This window comes from Dreissena polymorpha, chromosome 11 (assembly GCF_020536995.1).
Source record: "Dreissena polymorpha isolate Duluth1 chromosome 11, UMN_Dpol_1.0, whole genome shotgun sequence".
In the NCBI taxonomy this organism is placed as follows: Eukaryota; Metazoa; Mollusca; class Bivalvia; order Myida; family Dreissenidae; genus Dreissena; species Dreissena polymorpha.
The window spans coordinates 38,597,280-38,614,626 of NC_068365.1; the positions used below are offsets into that span (position 1 = coordinate 38,597,280).

Below are 17,347 nucleotides of genomic sequence, written 5' to 3' on the forward strand. Positions count from 1 at the left end.
ATTTGTTCGTTTTGGTCCCCCTGCCCTCCCCATCGTCTTTCAGAAATGGCATGGAATATTTGTTTTCTTATATAGATAGGCCTGTTGTTTTTTGGGTTGGGGTGGGGGAGTATATGTGGAATCTTATAAATATTTAATTAAAATCAAAATGTGTACAAAAGTTTACAAGTGAAGTAAGTAACTAAGCAGGGTAAAGGTCATGTGCAACCTTAATACCTCTGCACCAGGTAGAGGTAAACATTGAAACTACAATGAACATGTCTGTCTGGACTGTTCACACAAGCAATGATCATGTCTGTCTGACTGTTCACACAAGGTGGTCTTACACTATTACTCTTCAACAGTCTAGAACATTCAAATAAGCATGCATCGTTCCTTTCATTAAAGTTTTTAATGTGAATACTTATCTTTCGTTAAACATTGCTTTTGTAATGCCACTATTTTATTGTCTTTCTTTCATTGTCTTTCCATAGACTTATACATACCTTATGATTACAACCTCATTATATTGTAACCAAATTGCCTTCAGACTTTCCTGACTTTTGGCCTTAATTTGTCTTTTTTTTTATGTCCTATCCCAACGTGGGAATTATAACATCAACAAAGTTCTCTCTATAATTTCGAGTGATTCTTATGTACATTACAATGAGAACTTATTAATGTGTGATTTTGTTTAAAAAAAAACTGTTTTCGTTGTGAGGTAATAAATATTAATTATGTTTAATTTACAGATACCTGGTATTCTAATTGTCTCATCAGTAAGTGTCTCTGTCTCAAAGAAGGCGATAATAACACGAAATAGCTTAAATAAAACAACAGGACAATCAACAACACAATGGCGTGATTTTACTGTGCATTTTTGCTATATTCCACACATTATAAATACATCTGGTATTATCCCCAAGAGTGTCATGTTGTCAATGCTGGCTATAAACCTTTCTTGCTTAGAAGCAAAACAAAAAATGGCTAATTGCAACCAGCATTAAAACAGAATAGCCTGCAAGTAACTCACAGTCTGTTCAGGTTTATTGCTGTTTGCTGCTCATCAGTACAAAAAACAAACAAAACTTGAATCTAGTAAGAAAGGTCTTAAATTTCCTTAGATTATCTAAGCAACAACAAATGTGTTAACATGAGTTTCTGAGTGGTTAAGGGTTCATCCATTCATTGTAGGAGGTGCCTGCAGAGAGGCCTTCTCTAGAGACCCTGCTGGAGCAGTTCAGACTTGTTGGAAGGGTCCACTGACAAAAGAACACAAAACGTTAAAAAAAGTCACTGGGATATTGGATATGGTGGCTGCCTTGCAAGAAGGAGGTCATGGGTTCGAACCCCAATGTAGGATTGTTCTTTAGATCTCCCTCAAAGACACTAGGTAGTGGTTCTACCCAGGAAACAGACTTGAGAATGCTTCAATAAGCCTCAGGCTTTAAACTGAGCTAACATATTCTGCTTAACCCTTTGCATGCTGGGAAATTTGTCGTCTGCTAAAATGTCGTCTGCCAAATTTATAAAATTTGCATTTTCTTCGATTTTTTTCAAAGAATACTATCAGAATAGCAAACAGTTTGGATTCTGATGAGACGCCACGTTCTGTGGCGTCTCATCTGGATCCAAACTGTTTGCAAAGGCCTTCAAAATCCGGTTCCAGCGCTCAAAGGGTTAAAATTGTGATGAATATGGAACATGGCGTAATTCATTTCTGTCTGTCAGGACTCTTGTCTGTTGTCAGCTTGTCTGTCAGGACTCTTGTCTGTTGTCAGCTTGTGATAGATAGTGAATGGATACCGGTTTGTACATGTTTGTATGTATGTAATATTTATAAGGTATATAATAGTTTTATGGATTTTATGCACTATGTACATGTAGTAAATGAGTGGGGAGAATAGCTAGATATTTAATAGATTTTATCCAATATAAAGTGTATGGGGTATAGCTAGATATGAATACACATGATGTTTATCATAGAAACATGCATCAAGATATAATAAGAAATTTCATGATAAAAGTATTACCATTAAATAACTGCTTTGTTTATATACATCGGGAGAGTACATATAACATGTCAAAAATGCATGTTACAATGTTCATTATACAAAGCCCACAAACATATTGAGATCATTAGCTATTATATCAGGCGCCAAAGGCTCTCTACCAGGCTTTATAGTACTACTATGTCTTTGAATGAAATGGCACCAATAGTGCCTAATTCATTTATCGATATAGCCACTAAGAATATTTGTCTAAATCACATCTATATATAGCTTGTCAAAAGGGAGTAATAATGACATTATATTAGTAATTGTAATATGCGCCCAAAATATTTGTTTATTAATCAGAGACAAAAGTGAAAGGTTCATCAATTTGTTATTAAAAAACATGTTCTTTAAATGTTCATTTTTCATGCTCTTTTTCCTCTAATGCTTTTTAGCATACAAAGTCATATTACTTATAACAATGTGAATGTTGTGTGTACTTCCGTTGTAGTTTTATCTCTTGTTTTATGAGGTAAATTAACCCTTATCGAAGATATATGTCCAGTTCCTTGCTAAGTAATTAGTTTATTCCACTCCCTCTGCCAAGCATATTTTACAGTGTCATATGTCTTGTCCTTTGACAAGCCTTGTTGTTGTTGTGTTAAATGTTTGAGTTGGTATTTTAAGTATCTTTCTATGCTATAGATCGAAGTATATAGTGACAGTATTTATTGAGAGATCTTTGTACAAATGTAATGATTTAAATAAAAGTATGTTTATGCATATAGGTTTTTCTATCATCTCATGCAAACTAATTTATTGTGCAATATTTGGTTGTTCTGTTTCAATGTTTTATGCCCCCCTTCAGAGAGGGGATACATTGTTTTACTGGATGTCTGTCAGTGGGTCTGCTAGTAGACTAGTTGGTTTCTGATCAATAACTTGTGAATGGATTTACCAATTAGCTTAATACTTCCCATGTGCATTGGCCTTTGCCAGCAGATGATCCCTATTTCAATTGGGGTCACTAGGTCATAGGTCAAAGTCACTGTCACATGTCACACTAAGAGTGAAAATTGTTTCCGATCAATAACTTGTGAATTGGGAGACTGATTAGATTGATACTTCCCATGTGCATTGGCGCTGGACAGTACATGGCCCCTATTGAAAATGGGGTCACTAGATCAAAGGTAAAGGTCACTGTCACACTAAGTGTGAAATGGATCCCAATCAGTAAGTTGTCAACTGATTCAGGGATTGGCTTGATACTTCCCATTTGCATTGGCCATGGACAGTTGATGACTCCTATTGAAATTAGGGTCACAAGGTTTAAGGTCAAGGTCACTGTCACAATAAGGGCAACGAATTGATTGATTGCCTTGATACTTCACATATGTATATTCCTTGAACCGTAGATAGTAGACAGACAATATTCTCAAGCCATTTACTATAACGAACAGGGGGGGGGGGGAGGGGGAGAGCATCTGTCTCCAACCGCAGAGCTCTTGTCTTAATTGTTAAGGATTTTAAGAGGTTAAACATTTGAATCAACCATTGTAATTTTGTTTGGGAAAACTTGTTTTATGTATGTTAGACATGGAAGGAACACACATTGGTTGTTGATATATTGATAATTGTTGATAATGTTACCGGTAATTGTTTTTAGAATTAAACAAACCACGTTTTGAACAATGAGACTTGGTTCTGCTTCTAGTCCGAAAACTGTCCACGCATTTGATACTTTCCAACTTTCAACTTCCAAAATCACTTTGAAGGACATGGTTATAACTGGATATTTGCGAACACGCTCATACTCATACTCATGACCATGTGACCTCGAATATCCGTCGGTTGCTATCCGCGCATGCGCATGCATTTACTATTTTCTATTAATAAAATATACTTTTTTTTATTAATAAAATACATGTAAAGAACTGTTTGTTTAAACATTATTATTTAATCAGCATAATTTCGTCTTTGTGTATTGAATTAATAACTCGATTTCTGTGTGTCTGTACAAGATGGAAGCTAGCCTAAGCGCTTTGCCTGACGTGTCGTCACCATGTTTTTTTTCGCGCGTGATGTTTACCATATTAAATATTTAAACACAAAGTACTCGAAATTAGATATTTTAGAAACATTTCAAGGAATGTTGGAAATGTGACAGGATAAATAGAATAATAGGTTGGTGACGTGGATGGAGAATGGTTATCTGGCAAGTCGGAGGATCTTATAAATTCCTCCGACTTGCCAGATAACCATTCTCCATTCACGTCACCAACCTATTATTCTCTATTTACTTTGTCTGGTTTATATTTTGCTCCCTAATGTATCTTTATGTGTTTGACAACTTACAAATGAATGTTTGGTAAGCATAACATAAAAGAAATAGGTCACTACATGTATTAAAAAACATCAATTATAGTGCTTTTTTGACAAAACATAAAAACATATCAGAACTTCGTCAATATTAGGAATTCAAATTTCAGATTTTGATTTGTCAGGTATTGCACTTTCATTAAATGAGCTGAGCAGGAAAGTCACTTTTTTACCAGATGGTTCAAATTTCGTTCCCAGCCATATGCATTTCCGAAAGTCTAAAAATGTTGTTGACAGTTATTAAATGCTCACCTTGTACACCTCAAAACAGGTACATGTATATATCCTAAACAAATGGCGACAATAAAGTTCTAGATTTATAAAGTAATTATTTAAATTTTTTGGCATTCATATGGATACTTTACACATGTGGATAGATTTCTCATAAAAAGTGAGACATCATGAAAGTAGTTTGTATATTAACTTTCCTTGTGTGTATATTCATGCAGTATCATATTCTCTAGTGGTGTATTAATTTAATGCTATCAAATATTTCATAATTCTCGATTCTCAACCAATTTTATCAAAAACACTATTATAATTACACATGAGTCTTGAAAGTGCCTATCGCCGATGTTATATTGTCCAAAAAATACATGTTATTACTAAAAAAATGTTGGTATTTAATCAAATAAGATAATTAATATTTGTATGTCCCCCACCACTATAGTGGGGGACATATTGTTTTTGCCCTGTCTGTTGGTTTGTTTGTGCAAACTTTAACATTTGCCATAACTTTTGCAATATTGAAGATAGCTACTTCATATTTGGCATGCATGTGTATCTCATGAAGCTGCACATTTTGAGTGGTGAACGGTCAAGGTCATTCTTCAAGGTCAAAGTTCAAATATATGGGTCAAAATCCCTCATTTAATGAACACTTTTGCAATATGAAAGATAGCAACTTGATATTTGGCATACATGTGTATCTCATGGAGCTGCACATTTTGAGTGGTGAAAGGTCAAGGTCATCACTTTAGGTTAAAGGTCAAAGATGTGGGGACATAGTGTTTCACAAACACATCGCTTGATTAAATTGCACTTGACCAATCTTTGGTACAACTCTTTAAATTAGATATACAGCGAAAATGTACATCCACTGTTGATAGCTTCACAGTCTTCTTTAAAAAAAACCGTGTAGTCGGATTTTGTATTTTAAAACAGATCATTCAGTGAGTTTACTAACACAACTATAATACTTAAAATAAAAAATAATATTTTATTTTTTATTTGTTTATATAAATTTGCCTGCCCTAGGGTTTGAAATCGGGACCTATAGAAACAAAAGCTATACCGTTACCACAACGCTACACAGTCTTTTGAATTTGGATGGTAGTTTTCATGTTCTGTGGGCAATACGTGGGTTTGCTTCATTATCATTTAAAAGCCTTTACAATCCATTTTGTTTTCTAATTTCTTTGATGCTTGTCGGTAAAGGAACATATATATATATATATATATATTTAACATTCTTCTTAGTCAGGAGTGTTATTAAGCTTTTTGGAATATATAGGATAATTCTTTAACCTATTGTTTTTGTTTTAATTGTCATTTTTGGCTTGGGGCAAAGCCCCTCGGCTATAGTAGTGTACTGATACCGATTTCTGAGATAAGCTGACTTGGCTGGCTGCCAAAACCAAATTATAATAAGTGCGTGCGCAATAAAATTAGTTCTTTGCAGATCACAATAACCCGGCTTGTACATGTAAATACAGAACATCACTATATAACATGACAGTGTCATACAAAGTGTAAAAAAAATATTATTGAATCAAAAATGTTAAGCATTGGCTACAACATAGTTTTAATTATCCCCCGCCAGAGGCGGAGGGATATTGTTTTGGCGTTGTCCGTCCGTCCGGCTGTCCGTCCGTCCGGCACTTTTGTGTCCGGAGCCATATCTTGGAAGTGCTTTGGCGGATTTCATTGAAACTTCGTATGAGTATATATATGCATAAGAGGATGATGCACGCCAAATGGCATTGTACACCATCTGTTAAAAACAGAGTTATGGCCCTTTGTATCTTGAAAAAATGCTTTTTACTATAGGCACTTTTGTGTCCTGAGCCATATCTTGGAAGTGCTTTGGCGGATTTCATTGAAACTTGGTATGAATGTATATTTGCATAAGAGGATGATGCACGCCAAATGGCATTGTACACCATCGGTTAAAAACAGAGTTATGGCCCTTTGTATCTTGAAAAAATGCTTTTTACTATAGGCACTTTTGTGTCCGGAGCCATATCTTGGAAGTGCTTTGGCGGATTTCATTGAAACTTGGTATGAGTATATATATGCATAGGAGGATGATGCACGCCAAATGGCATTGTACATTATCTGTTAAAACAGAGTTATGGCCCTTTGTATCTTGAAAAATTGCTTTTTACTATAGGCACTTATGTGTTCGGAGCACATAACTTGGTATGAGTATATATATTGATAATAGGATGATGCACGCCAAATGGCATTGTACACCATTTGATACTAACAAAGTTATGGCCCTTTGTATCTTCAAAAAATGCTTTTTTAGTGTCAAATATAACACTTTTCTGTCCAGAAGTATATAGGCGGGGGATATCAATTCAATGAATTTGCTTGTTGTTTACATATTCATGCGAGAATAAGTTCCTCACTGTACGGTCTCAAACTACCGTTTCGCGGAGTTTGTCAAAACAAGAACAACTTGTTTGCCATTAATAATAGTTTTACTGTAATACATGTAAAAAAATTATTGAATCAAATTTGTTAAGCATTGGCTACGACATAGTTTTTATTGTTTACATATTCATGCGAGAATAAGTTGCTCACTTGACGGTCTCTAACTACCGTTTCGCGGACTTTGTCAAAACAATAACAACTTGTTTGCCATTAACTTTGAACTATAATCTAAACTAATAAAAATAAGTCAGTGGAACTTAAATTTTCATTATTTTCTCTCGATTTTTACATGGTTTAAATTAACCTCAGCTTAAATAACAATGAATACAGTGAGTAGGGCACAGTCTACAGTGACCATTTTCGGATAAACTTCCTGGTTTTTGTCAAAGGTAAATTAAAATAAGTTTTTCATTTGTTTTTCTCATTAAAAAAATCAAAGTTGGTCTTAAAGGATGGAATTTCATGTTTAATGAATCTATTACACCAATCATGATGTTTGAATGAGCCGTTTTGGCGGTCATAACGACGATTTTAGACGCTGTTTATGTGTCTGTTTGCTTAGGTAGTTGTCAAAATCTTAAACACTTCTCAATTTATCATTTGTTGTTGAACTTTTCTATAATGACAATATTAACATTTCGTTGAACAATTTACGGGCATATATTCCCTTAGACGTATTCTACTTTCATTTTATGTACTTAAAAGTATTGTATTACATTTAACAGACTGTGAACTGGGCAAGGTTGTAGTAAAAACTAATCAAATTAATGTTGCAAATCTTTGTGCCAAATCCACCTCATGAAAAACAGATTGGGCACAAGTGGAGTGCGAACACTAAATGATGTTCTACTAAATAGCAGGTTTGATATGATTTACACCTTGCATTGTTTACACTGCACCTTCATGTATACCATGTGACTTTAAGATCTGTGTTGGGAGAATGAGGCGCGACCCAGATAACATTTTTAAGGATGTCTTTTTGAATTATTTCACCATTTGTAATGGAATAAAGTCGAGAGCTCGCTCATTCGTGAGAGTGTTCTATAGATATTATGATTTTTTTTTTAACAAATAAGTAATTTTCAGTAAAGTGCAATCGCGCGTTTGTAATATGAAGTCCCAACACTGATACGACATTTTTCTAACCGTTCAAACGCGTCATTGCACATTACTGAAAAATACTGATTTGTTTACAAAAAATCATGATACCTATAGAAAACTCTCACGAATCAGCCGGCTCTCGACTTTATCCCATTTAAAATAGTGAAATATTGAAAAAGAAATCCGTGAAAATGTTAACTGTGGTGCGCTTTATTCTCCCAACACAGAACGTTTACCTTTATGGTGTTAAGTATGGATACTATTTTTTAATATTAAACATTGACAATATACTATTCACTATGCATATCTTGAGGATTCAGATTGTATAATGTACCCAGCAATAATCTTTTTTTCGTCTTGATTATATAATTTTAATAATATTTCTTGTGTTATTTTCACATAGAGTAAGTTAAACAAGCGTCAAGGCAAAACTAAAACATGACATGGTTTTCAATTTCAATAAATTGTTGACAAGCCTATGGTATCTACTGGCGATATGTATTTTTATGTGTTTGTTTAAGGTTTCTAATCAGTCATTTTTATTTTAATTATTGCAGATCTTTACAAGTGAATTTGGCAAATCCTGATGCAACCTGAGCTTACCAAGTTTACTGACAGTTTGGACTCTGTGTGGATGATAATATGGACAATATATTGTGTTCATGTTGTGTTGTGATTGACATTTTTTAACAGATAAGATTTTTTAATCCAGACTTAACAGGTGATTTTTCTTCAAAGAATAAATACAATACTTTTTTATTGATGTGCATGAATTTTAGTACAAAATATCAACAATGTGTATCTTGTGTTGTTTTTCCAATCAGTCTGTCATCCATAGGTAATATATTAAGTATGAGAAGGGAATAATTTTTTTTGTTGTTTCTGCACACCATGTCAGATACATGAAAATATATTTATGCCCCCAACAAGCGGTATATAGTTTTTGCACTGTCCGTCTGTCAGTCTGTCTGCCTTCCGTAACACTTTTCGTGTTCACTCTCTAATTCAAGAAGTTCTAATCCGATCTCCAAACTTGGTCAGAAGTTGCATCCGGATAACGTCTAGGTCAAGACGAACATGGGTCATGCCGGGCAAAAAACTGTTTCATAGGGTCACTTAGTGCGTTTCAAACATTCAGCATGGTGTCCGCTCTCTAATTCAAGTAGTTTTCATCCGATCTTTCCCAAACTCTGTCAGAAGTTGTATCTACATTATGTCTACGCCAAGTGTGAACATGGGGCATGCCGGGCATAAAACTAGTTCACTGGGTCACTTAGTGCGTTTTAAACATTCAGCTTGGTGTCCGCTCTCTAATTTAAGTAGTTTTTATCTGATCTTCACCAAACTTGTTCACAAGTTGTATCTAGATGGTCTCTAGGCCAAGTTCGCACATGCATGCAAAGAATTGGCAGAAGAAAAACATCTACAAACTGCAACAGATGACATATGTAACAAACAAAATTTAAATATTGAACACCTGTTATGTAGCAAACTAATAGTTAAATAAAATAAAGGCGATGTATATCTCAAAAACATTTACACACTTATGCTTTTATGTAGTGACAAAGTTACAGTTGGGGGCATCCGTGTCGTGTAAACACATTTGTTTGATTAATGATAAACAAATCATTCATAGTGATCTAACTATAAAATATTCTTTACAAGATAAGAAATACATTGTATTGTATGCCTGCTAATATTGTGGTCTTAAAATAATATCACTAATACTGTTGTAGTTCATTTAAACATCAAGATATGTGATGTTAATGTATGTGTTCATGTTATGTTTGTATTTGATTTATTTTTACATGTAAATGAATATTTTGGTGTTTAAAGTTCAATCTATAGTGAGTTAATAAGTGACGTGTGCCATTAAATATGTAGTGCTTTATAATATTGCTTTAATTTTGTTTTAGTTGAAAATCATGTTTTTGAATCTCTACGTATGAAATGCACTAGTGAATTTGGTTTGACACTTATGCGAAGATTAATAATATATTAACTTCAAATACATTGTTGATCACAAACAGCATGTATATGCAATCCACAAATTACTGTTTCCATAGCAACTGTTAACTTAATGTTTTTTGTCTACTTAATTTTATCAATCATGAAACAAAATTGAATTGCTAAATAAACAAAATAATGTCTGGCAGTACAGACACACAACACAAATTGTAACATGAGGAGTTATTCGTTTTAGTTTTAAGTTCATAGCTGTACAAAATGTTCAATTTCTGAATACACACCTTTTTCCAGAAAATGTGCATATAATTATGTATATATTAAACATGTTAATGATGTTCCATATCTGTCCAGAACATATTTTGTTGATTTTCTGTGCTTTTTTTTTCTTAAATTCTTCAAAATAGTAATAAATATGAAAACATAACATTTTTTGTTCCCATGGCAACCATGAGTATTTACGGATTAATATTAGTACAATTAATTCCGTACTTTGAAATTAATTATGTTCATCCAGATACGCGATCAATGGAGATATTATCAACACAAATTGATCAGCATAACATGTACCGATACTGGTTGAATAAGGACGTCATTTCATCGAAAACGGGCATTCAGCATTTATGACACACAAAAAGTGTCAGACCCAGATGGGTCATAATCTCGTTCCCAGCCACATATCTTCATCGCCTATGTAGGATGGCCATGACTTAATGATCGACTATCCATTGTGACTTTTTGAAAAATGCAGCTGCAGCCTTGATTTTTATAAACCTGTTTAGAATAATCCATACACATACTAAATCGATATAAAACTTCCGACAAAACGTCTTCTTAAAAAAAGATAGTTTGACTATGTATATATTGACATCTATATACATAGTCGAACTATCTTTTTTTTAAAGAACTAAACTTCTTCCCAAGCACACTAAATCAAGCCCCAGGCCTTCAGCGCCTACGGCGCTTTGATTCCAACTGTGAACAAGTCCCATTCAGTATTGATAAATCTGCAATCTTTACTGAACATCAATAAAAGAGCAAACATTTACCTTAGCCAATACTAACTTATCATATTTCATTTCAAACGAAAGCTTACACTCTCTCAATAAATGTGTACTGTTTGCTTAAATATGTGTTTAATTGACTGATGTTATTTAGGAAATAAATGTTGACTCAAATTATTACAATACACGGGCATACGAAGGAAATAATAATTTTTACATCACTTATCATTCGATATTTAACAGCATTTATTTACTTAAATACACTTAAAAAAGATAAATCATATCCTGCTAGAATGTGTAATTATGATATGAACCCTCATCTTTAAGGCCTTGTTAAATTGTTAGTTTAGACATGATACAACATAATATAATAAATAATATATATAATTGTGCATTATTGTTTGGTATAACGATAAAAAAAAAGGTTTTCTGCAAGTCCAAGGGTTTACTCATCTGTGACAATTTGCTCCTTAAACCTCAATGATTTGTATTGAACATTCAAGTTTTGATTATTTTATGTTAATTATTGGTGTATTTTTAGCTCATCTATTTTTGAAAAAAAAATATGAGCAATTGTCATCACCTTGGCGTCGGCGTCCGGTTAAGTTTTGCGTTTAGGTCCACTTTTCTCAGAAAGTATCAATGCTATTGCATTCAAACTTGGTACACTTACTTACTTTCATAAGGGGACTGGGCAGGCAAAGTAAGATAACTCGTGTGCATTTTGACAGAATTATGTGCCCTTTTTATACTTAAAAAAATTAGAAAATTAGAAAATTTGGTTAAGTTTTGTGTTTAGGTCCATTTTTTTCCTTAAGTATCAAAGCTATTGCTTTCATACTTGCAACACTAACTATCATAAGGGGACTGTGCAGGCAAAGTTATGTAACTCTGACTGGCATTTTGACAATATTATGTGCCCTTTTTATACTTAGAAAATTGAAAATTTGGTTAAGTTTTGTGTTTAGGTCCACTTTATTCCTACAGTATCAAAGCTATTGCTTTCATACTTGCAACACTTATTAACTATCATTAGGGGACTGTGCAGGCAAAGTTATGTAACTCTGACTGGCATTTGGACGGAATTATGGGCCCTTAATACATAGAAAATTGAAACTTTGGTTAAGTTTTGTGTTTTGGTCCACTTTACCCCTAAATTATCATAGATATTGCTTTCATACTTGGAACACTCGCAAACTATCATAAGGTTGTCATTGTTACGGAATTATGGCCCTTTTTTGACTTAGTAACTTTGAATATATGGTTAAATTTTGTGTTTCGATCCACTTTACTTCTAAAGTATCAAGGCTATTGCTTTCAAACTTCAAATACTTTCATGCTATCATGAGGTTACTGTACCTGGCAAGTTGAATTTTACCCTGACCTTTGAATGACCTTGACTCTCAAGGTCAAATTATTAAATTTTTCTAAAATTGCCACAACTTCTTTATTTATGATTAGATTTGATTGATACTTTGACAAAACTACTCTTACCTGACATACCACAATAGACTCCACCCAAACCATCCCCCGTGCCCTCCCCCCCCCCAATCCTCCCACCCTAATTTTTTTTTAAGATCATCTCACAAATGACCACCACACCCTCACACTTTACCCCCCCCCCCCCCACCCACCCCCATTTTTTTTATTTGAAACGGTTAAAAAACACCAATATTTATTTCTATTATTTTATTTTTGAAATAATACCGTCCAACCATCGCACCCAAGAATCCCCTCCCCCACCCCTCGTTTTTTTTTCCCATTTTTTTCGCATTTTTGGAAGATAATGTAATAAATGTCCACACCCCACACTATACACCCCTCTTCACTCCACCCCTCCCTCCTTTGTGATTGAAATTGAGAGTCCCTTCACCTTTAAAAAGAAAATAGATGAGCGGTCTGCACCCGCAAGGCGGTGCTCTTGTTACAGTGGTCGTGGCTAAGACCAAGAATTTCTTTCCTGAAAGAGTTTCCAGAGTTTCAATATTTGCTATATTAAATAAAGATTGAAAACTGCGAAATCAAAAAACAAGAATCAGTATTGTTTTATCAGATGCAACATGCACACATCAACATTAACGGAAACGCTATTACTTACAATGGCAAATGATCTGTAAGTTGTAAGAGCATAATTATATTTGAGTAGTGTTTATGTTTTATAACATATTAAACATTTATATAAGTTCCACGACATGAAACTTGGGAATTGCAACTTACATAACTGTATGTATGAAATATGTACAAATGCCATTATTATTTTTATTTACAATCTAGTTGTAGTCTAGAATGTATGGTTGTAAGCTATACACGTAACAATTTTGTATTCTTAAGCAACGCCTTTTCGACACTTTTATTGTGGTTTAGATGATTTTATGTACGATCCTCTGTTGTAAAGTTTACAAATATTGCATAACGAAAACACTACTTTTAAATAACATACGCATTTTCATTATACAAAGTGGTATATATGCCTTTGACTGCCACTCATCATTATGTGTACCATTATGAGGCTTAACAAATAAACTTGAGAGTATAGCTACTATGCATCAGACAACATAAATTAAAATGTTACCTTATACATGTACTTTCAAATTTGTTTTTTTAAAGTTTACTTCTCAAATCTAGTCTTAAGTTTATTTTGAACTTCAACGTTGATAATTTAATCATAGCATTCTCTTAAATCAAGAAATTTAAATTTCTTCTACAATTTTAAAAACTTCCTCTTTTAATATGGTTAATTGTTCTTCTCAAAATACTGTTATTAATGCAATAATTGTACATTTGATTTTGCCGTATTGTAAGCGGGTATAACTTAACACCTATTTCACATGCAGACGAAGGTATAGCTTGACTTGATATTTCTACTCTGTTGTAATAATGTGGTTATGTACTTAGTCGACCATTAAAACAAATTATGTGGCGTTTTGAGCTTTTTATGCTTTGGTAGGGTGGCATATAGCAGTCGCACTTTCTGTCCATCTGTCCAACCGTCGACATTGAGCTGATTTTCGTGTATGTTATTCGTGCTACATTACGTACAAATCAAGTTTAAAATTCGTTTCAGTCCGTTGATTTATGAGGAAGTTATGTTTTTTTTTGGACTAAGAATCTGGAGGTTTTACGAAATGCTTTCTGATATTGAGCTGATTTATGGTTTGTGAGTCTACGTACGTGCTCTACAGATGAAGTGTGAAATTGGTTCCTGTCCATTGATTTTTAGCGAAGTTATGGGCCTTGGAATTTGAAATAATCTGTTTTATAACATTTCCCCAGAGGTTTATTACGCAACGCTTTTAGATATTGAGCTGATTTTTTAGTCTGCCAGCATGACTTACAGATGAAGTGTGAGTTTCGTTTTTATGCTCCCTCAAAGTTTTTGGGGGGAGCATATAGTCGCCGCTTCGTCTGTCCGTTCGTGTGTCTGTCCGTGCACAATTGTTGTCCGGGCTATTTCTCAGCAAATAATGACCGGAATTCAATAAACTTTATGGGAAGCTTCACTGCCAAGAGGAGATGTGTATATTATCAGCCGGTTCTGGTCGGATGATTTTTCACAGAGTTATGGCCCTTTGAAATTTTCCATTAACTGTACATATAGTGCAATTCTTGTCCGGGCTATTTCTCAGCAACTTATGACCGGAATTCAATGAAACTTTATGGGAAGCTTCACTACCAAGAAGTGCATGTGCATATTATCAGCCGGTTCTGGTCGGATGATTTTTCACATACTTATGGCCCTTTGAAATTTTCCATTGTACATATAGTGCAATTCTTGTCCGAGCTATTTCTCAGCAACTTATTACGGGAATTCAATTAACTTTATGAGAAGCTTCACTACCAACAGGAGATGTGCATATTATCAGCCGGTTATGGTCGGATGATTTTTAACAGAGTTATGGCCCTTTGAAATTTTCTATAAACTGTACATATAGTGCAATTCTTGTCCGGGCTATTTCTCCCAAACTACTGACTGGAATTCAATGAAGCTTTATGGGAAGCTTAACTTCCTTGAAGAAATGCGCATGTTATTTGTGGGTTCTGGTTAGATGATTTATTTAAAGAGTTATGGCCCTTTGAAATTTTTAAGTTGCTAAACCATCCATCGTATTATTTTGTCCAAAGTTATGCCCCTCAAGACGTTTCCTTTTTTCTGAATATATAGTGCAATATTGTGACAAAAAACACTTTGAGGAGCATCACCCGTCTCCGACGGTTTCTTGTTGTCTATTGATTTTTGGCTAAGTTGTGGGCATTGTTTTCTCTTAAAAAGTTGCTGTGGGAATTCCACGCGCAGTAGGGGGGAATTGTGTTTCACAAGCGCAGCTCTTGTTGACCTTGTAATTCAGGTGTTCCACTGTGTATGCGTGTAATGAAGGTCAATTGCATGGCGGATAACAAGTAACAAAACATAAACATGAATTATTGGTTTAAATGTAACTTTCAATCAACATAATATACAATTTCATGAGAACATATGTTCACGTGTTTGAAACTAGCTAAACATTGAAAGGGTACGGTACGATTATGATTCGTTTAGCGGCCGATTTGGCGTTAAAACAAAGCTTGATAAGTTGATGTGCATGTATGTATATATATATATATATAATGTTAGAACAATTTTATTTGCGATTTTGTAAATCGTTCATTTAATAAATTATGGTTCTCTTTTGCATTTAAAGGTAAACTTTTATATACATCGTACTACTATTATTTTAATAAGCTGCACTTTGTCCTAAAACGTTAATCTCTTAAAATAATAAAATGATTTTATTGATGTATGAGGTATGTTTGTCGAGCTACAATTAACCTACATTGTATATACCATGAGTTTTAAACTACAGGACATGTAGATGCCTAATGCGAGCTGCGTAAATGTGTTAAGTATAGACAGGAACGGTACGAAAACCTTCATAAGTGTTCCGTTCTCATATTACGATTCATGTTATAAAAAAGTTTAAGTTCACTTTGTGAAATATAAATACATCGTAAAGTTCGAATTTATAAACTGTGAAAATGAAATTGGAATTCAGATGTATGAAATATAAACTATATATGGTAAACTGTTTAGTATGAGAAGTACAGAGTGCATGGTAAATATATACTATAAAGTGAGAAGTGGGAGCTGTGTATAATGCAGTGTTAAACGAGAACATTTAACTGCGACATTAAGCTCTTTGCTGTCATAAATGTGAAGTATGACATATATATATAACACAATAGCACTATGTGATATATTGTAAATAATAGCATGCATTTGTGTCCAAACGTTTGTTTTAATTCCATACTTTGAAAACATCTAGTAAGTGTTTAGCCTTTAGGCGTGCATTTCAAGTTTTAACAAACAACAAATATTTCATACTGAAAGACACATTCTGTACGATTTGCCTACACAACGTCATCAGAAGTAGGTTTAATTAAAAAGAATTAGCTGACCCACTTTCTCAAATTTCTTTACTATGGCTGTGATGTAATTAAAAGTATGAATGAGAGCATATGGGGTGACGTAAGCATACCTTAAATTCGGAAATATGCTATGTATTCTTGCCAGTTACAAGTGTTGACGGATAAAATATTCGGAGATGGCTGGACTGATATAAAGAAAAAAATGGCAAACGGTGAAATGTTCCCGTCCCATTTCTTTCTGGGTGTTTACAATACAAACATATGGAAATAAATCTATTCAACCAAATCTTTAATCTTCAGATTAAATTTCATCATAGATTTACATGATGTTCATTAAATGTACCTTCCCATTGAGCAAATTCACATATAAAATATTCATAACTTAAATTCAAAATTGTATATTACTAATAGAATTCGGGGGGGGGGGGGGGCACGCGTATACGGGAACTTACCGGGTTTAAGTCCGCTTAGTGGGGTTAAACCATTTTTTGTGGGAATACATTAGTTATATGAGATTAAACGGCTTCGGGAAAATGATATAATCGTGATTTTATTTATATTGTACTGTACACATGCATCAATAATGTGTATTATAAAGGAAAATGATATTTGTTCATCAAATTTCCCGAACGTCACGAAAGTAGACAACAGATGTTTGGACGGTTTTCTTTCAATAACTTTTGTATCCCGACATCTACGATCTTGAAAAAAAAATGGAAGCGCAAACACTTCAGAGCCAAAAGGGCGTAATCATTTAAAAGAAGTTTTAGAATAAAGTGGCTTACCGGGTGAATATAGCCGCTACTCCTTCGCGAAAAACAGAACAACGATGCCATCTTGGAAGCTAGTTCCAACAATCTTCAC

The 17,347-nt window shown here is 34.0% G+C and overlaps 1 protein-coding gene and 1 long non-coding RNA gene across 3 annotated transcripts in view; both read left to right on the top strand.

The window, feature by feature from the left end:
* LOC127850355 (uncharacterized) overlaps positions 1 to 3,907 on the top strand; it is a 41,937-nt gene extending 38,030 nt beyond the window's left edge. For both annotated transcript variants that reach the window (XM_052383329.1, XM_052383330.1), the window contains exon 14: positions 1,174 to 3,907. In XM_052383329.1, coding sequence (XP_052239289.1) covers positions 1,174 to 1,245 — 72 coding nt within the window. In that variant the 3' untranslated portion in view covers positions 1,246 to 3,907. The remainder of the gene's footprint in view (positions 1 to 1,173) is intronic.
* Positions 3,908 to 5,860: 1,953 nt separating this feature from the next.
* LOC127851482 (uncharacterized) lies at positions 5,861 to 10,503 on the top strand. Its single transcript, XR_008035789.1, has 3 exons — positions 5,861 to 7,399; positions 7,736 to 7,870; positions 8,669 to 10,503. It is a non-coding gene; the product is annotated as an uncharacterized LOC127851482 (long non-coding RNA).
* Positions 10,504 to 17,347: the final 6,844 nt, after the last annotated feature.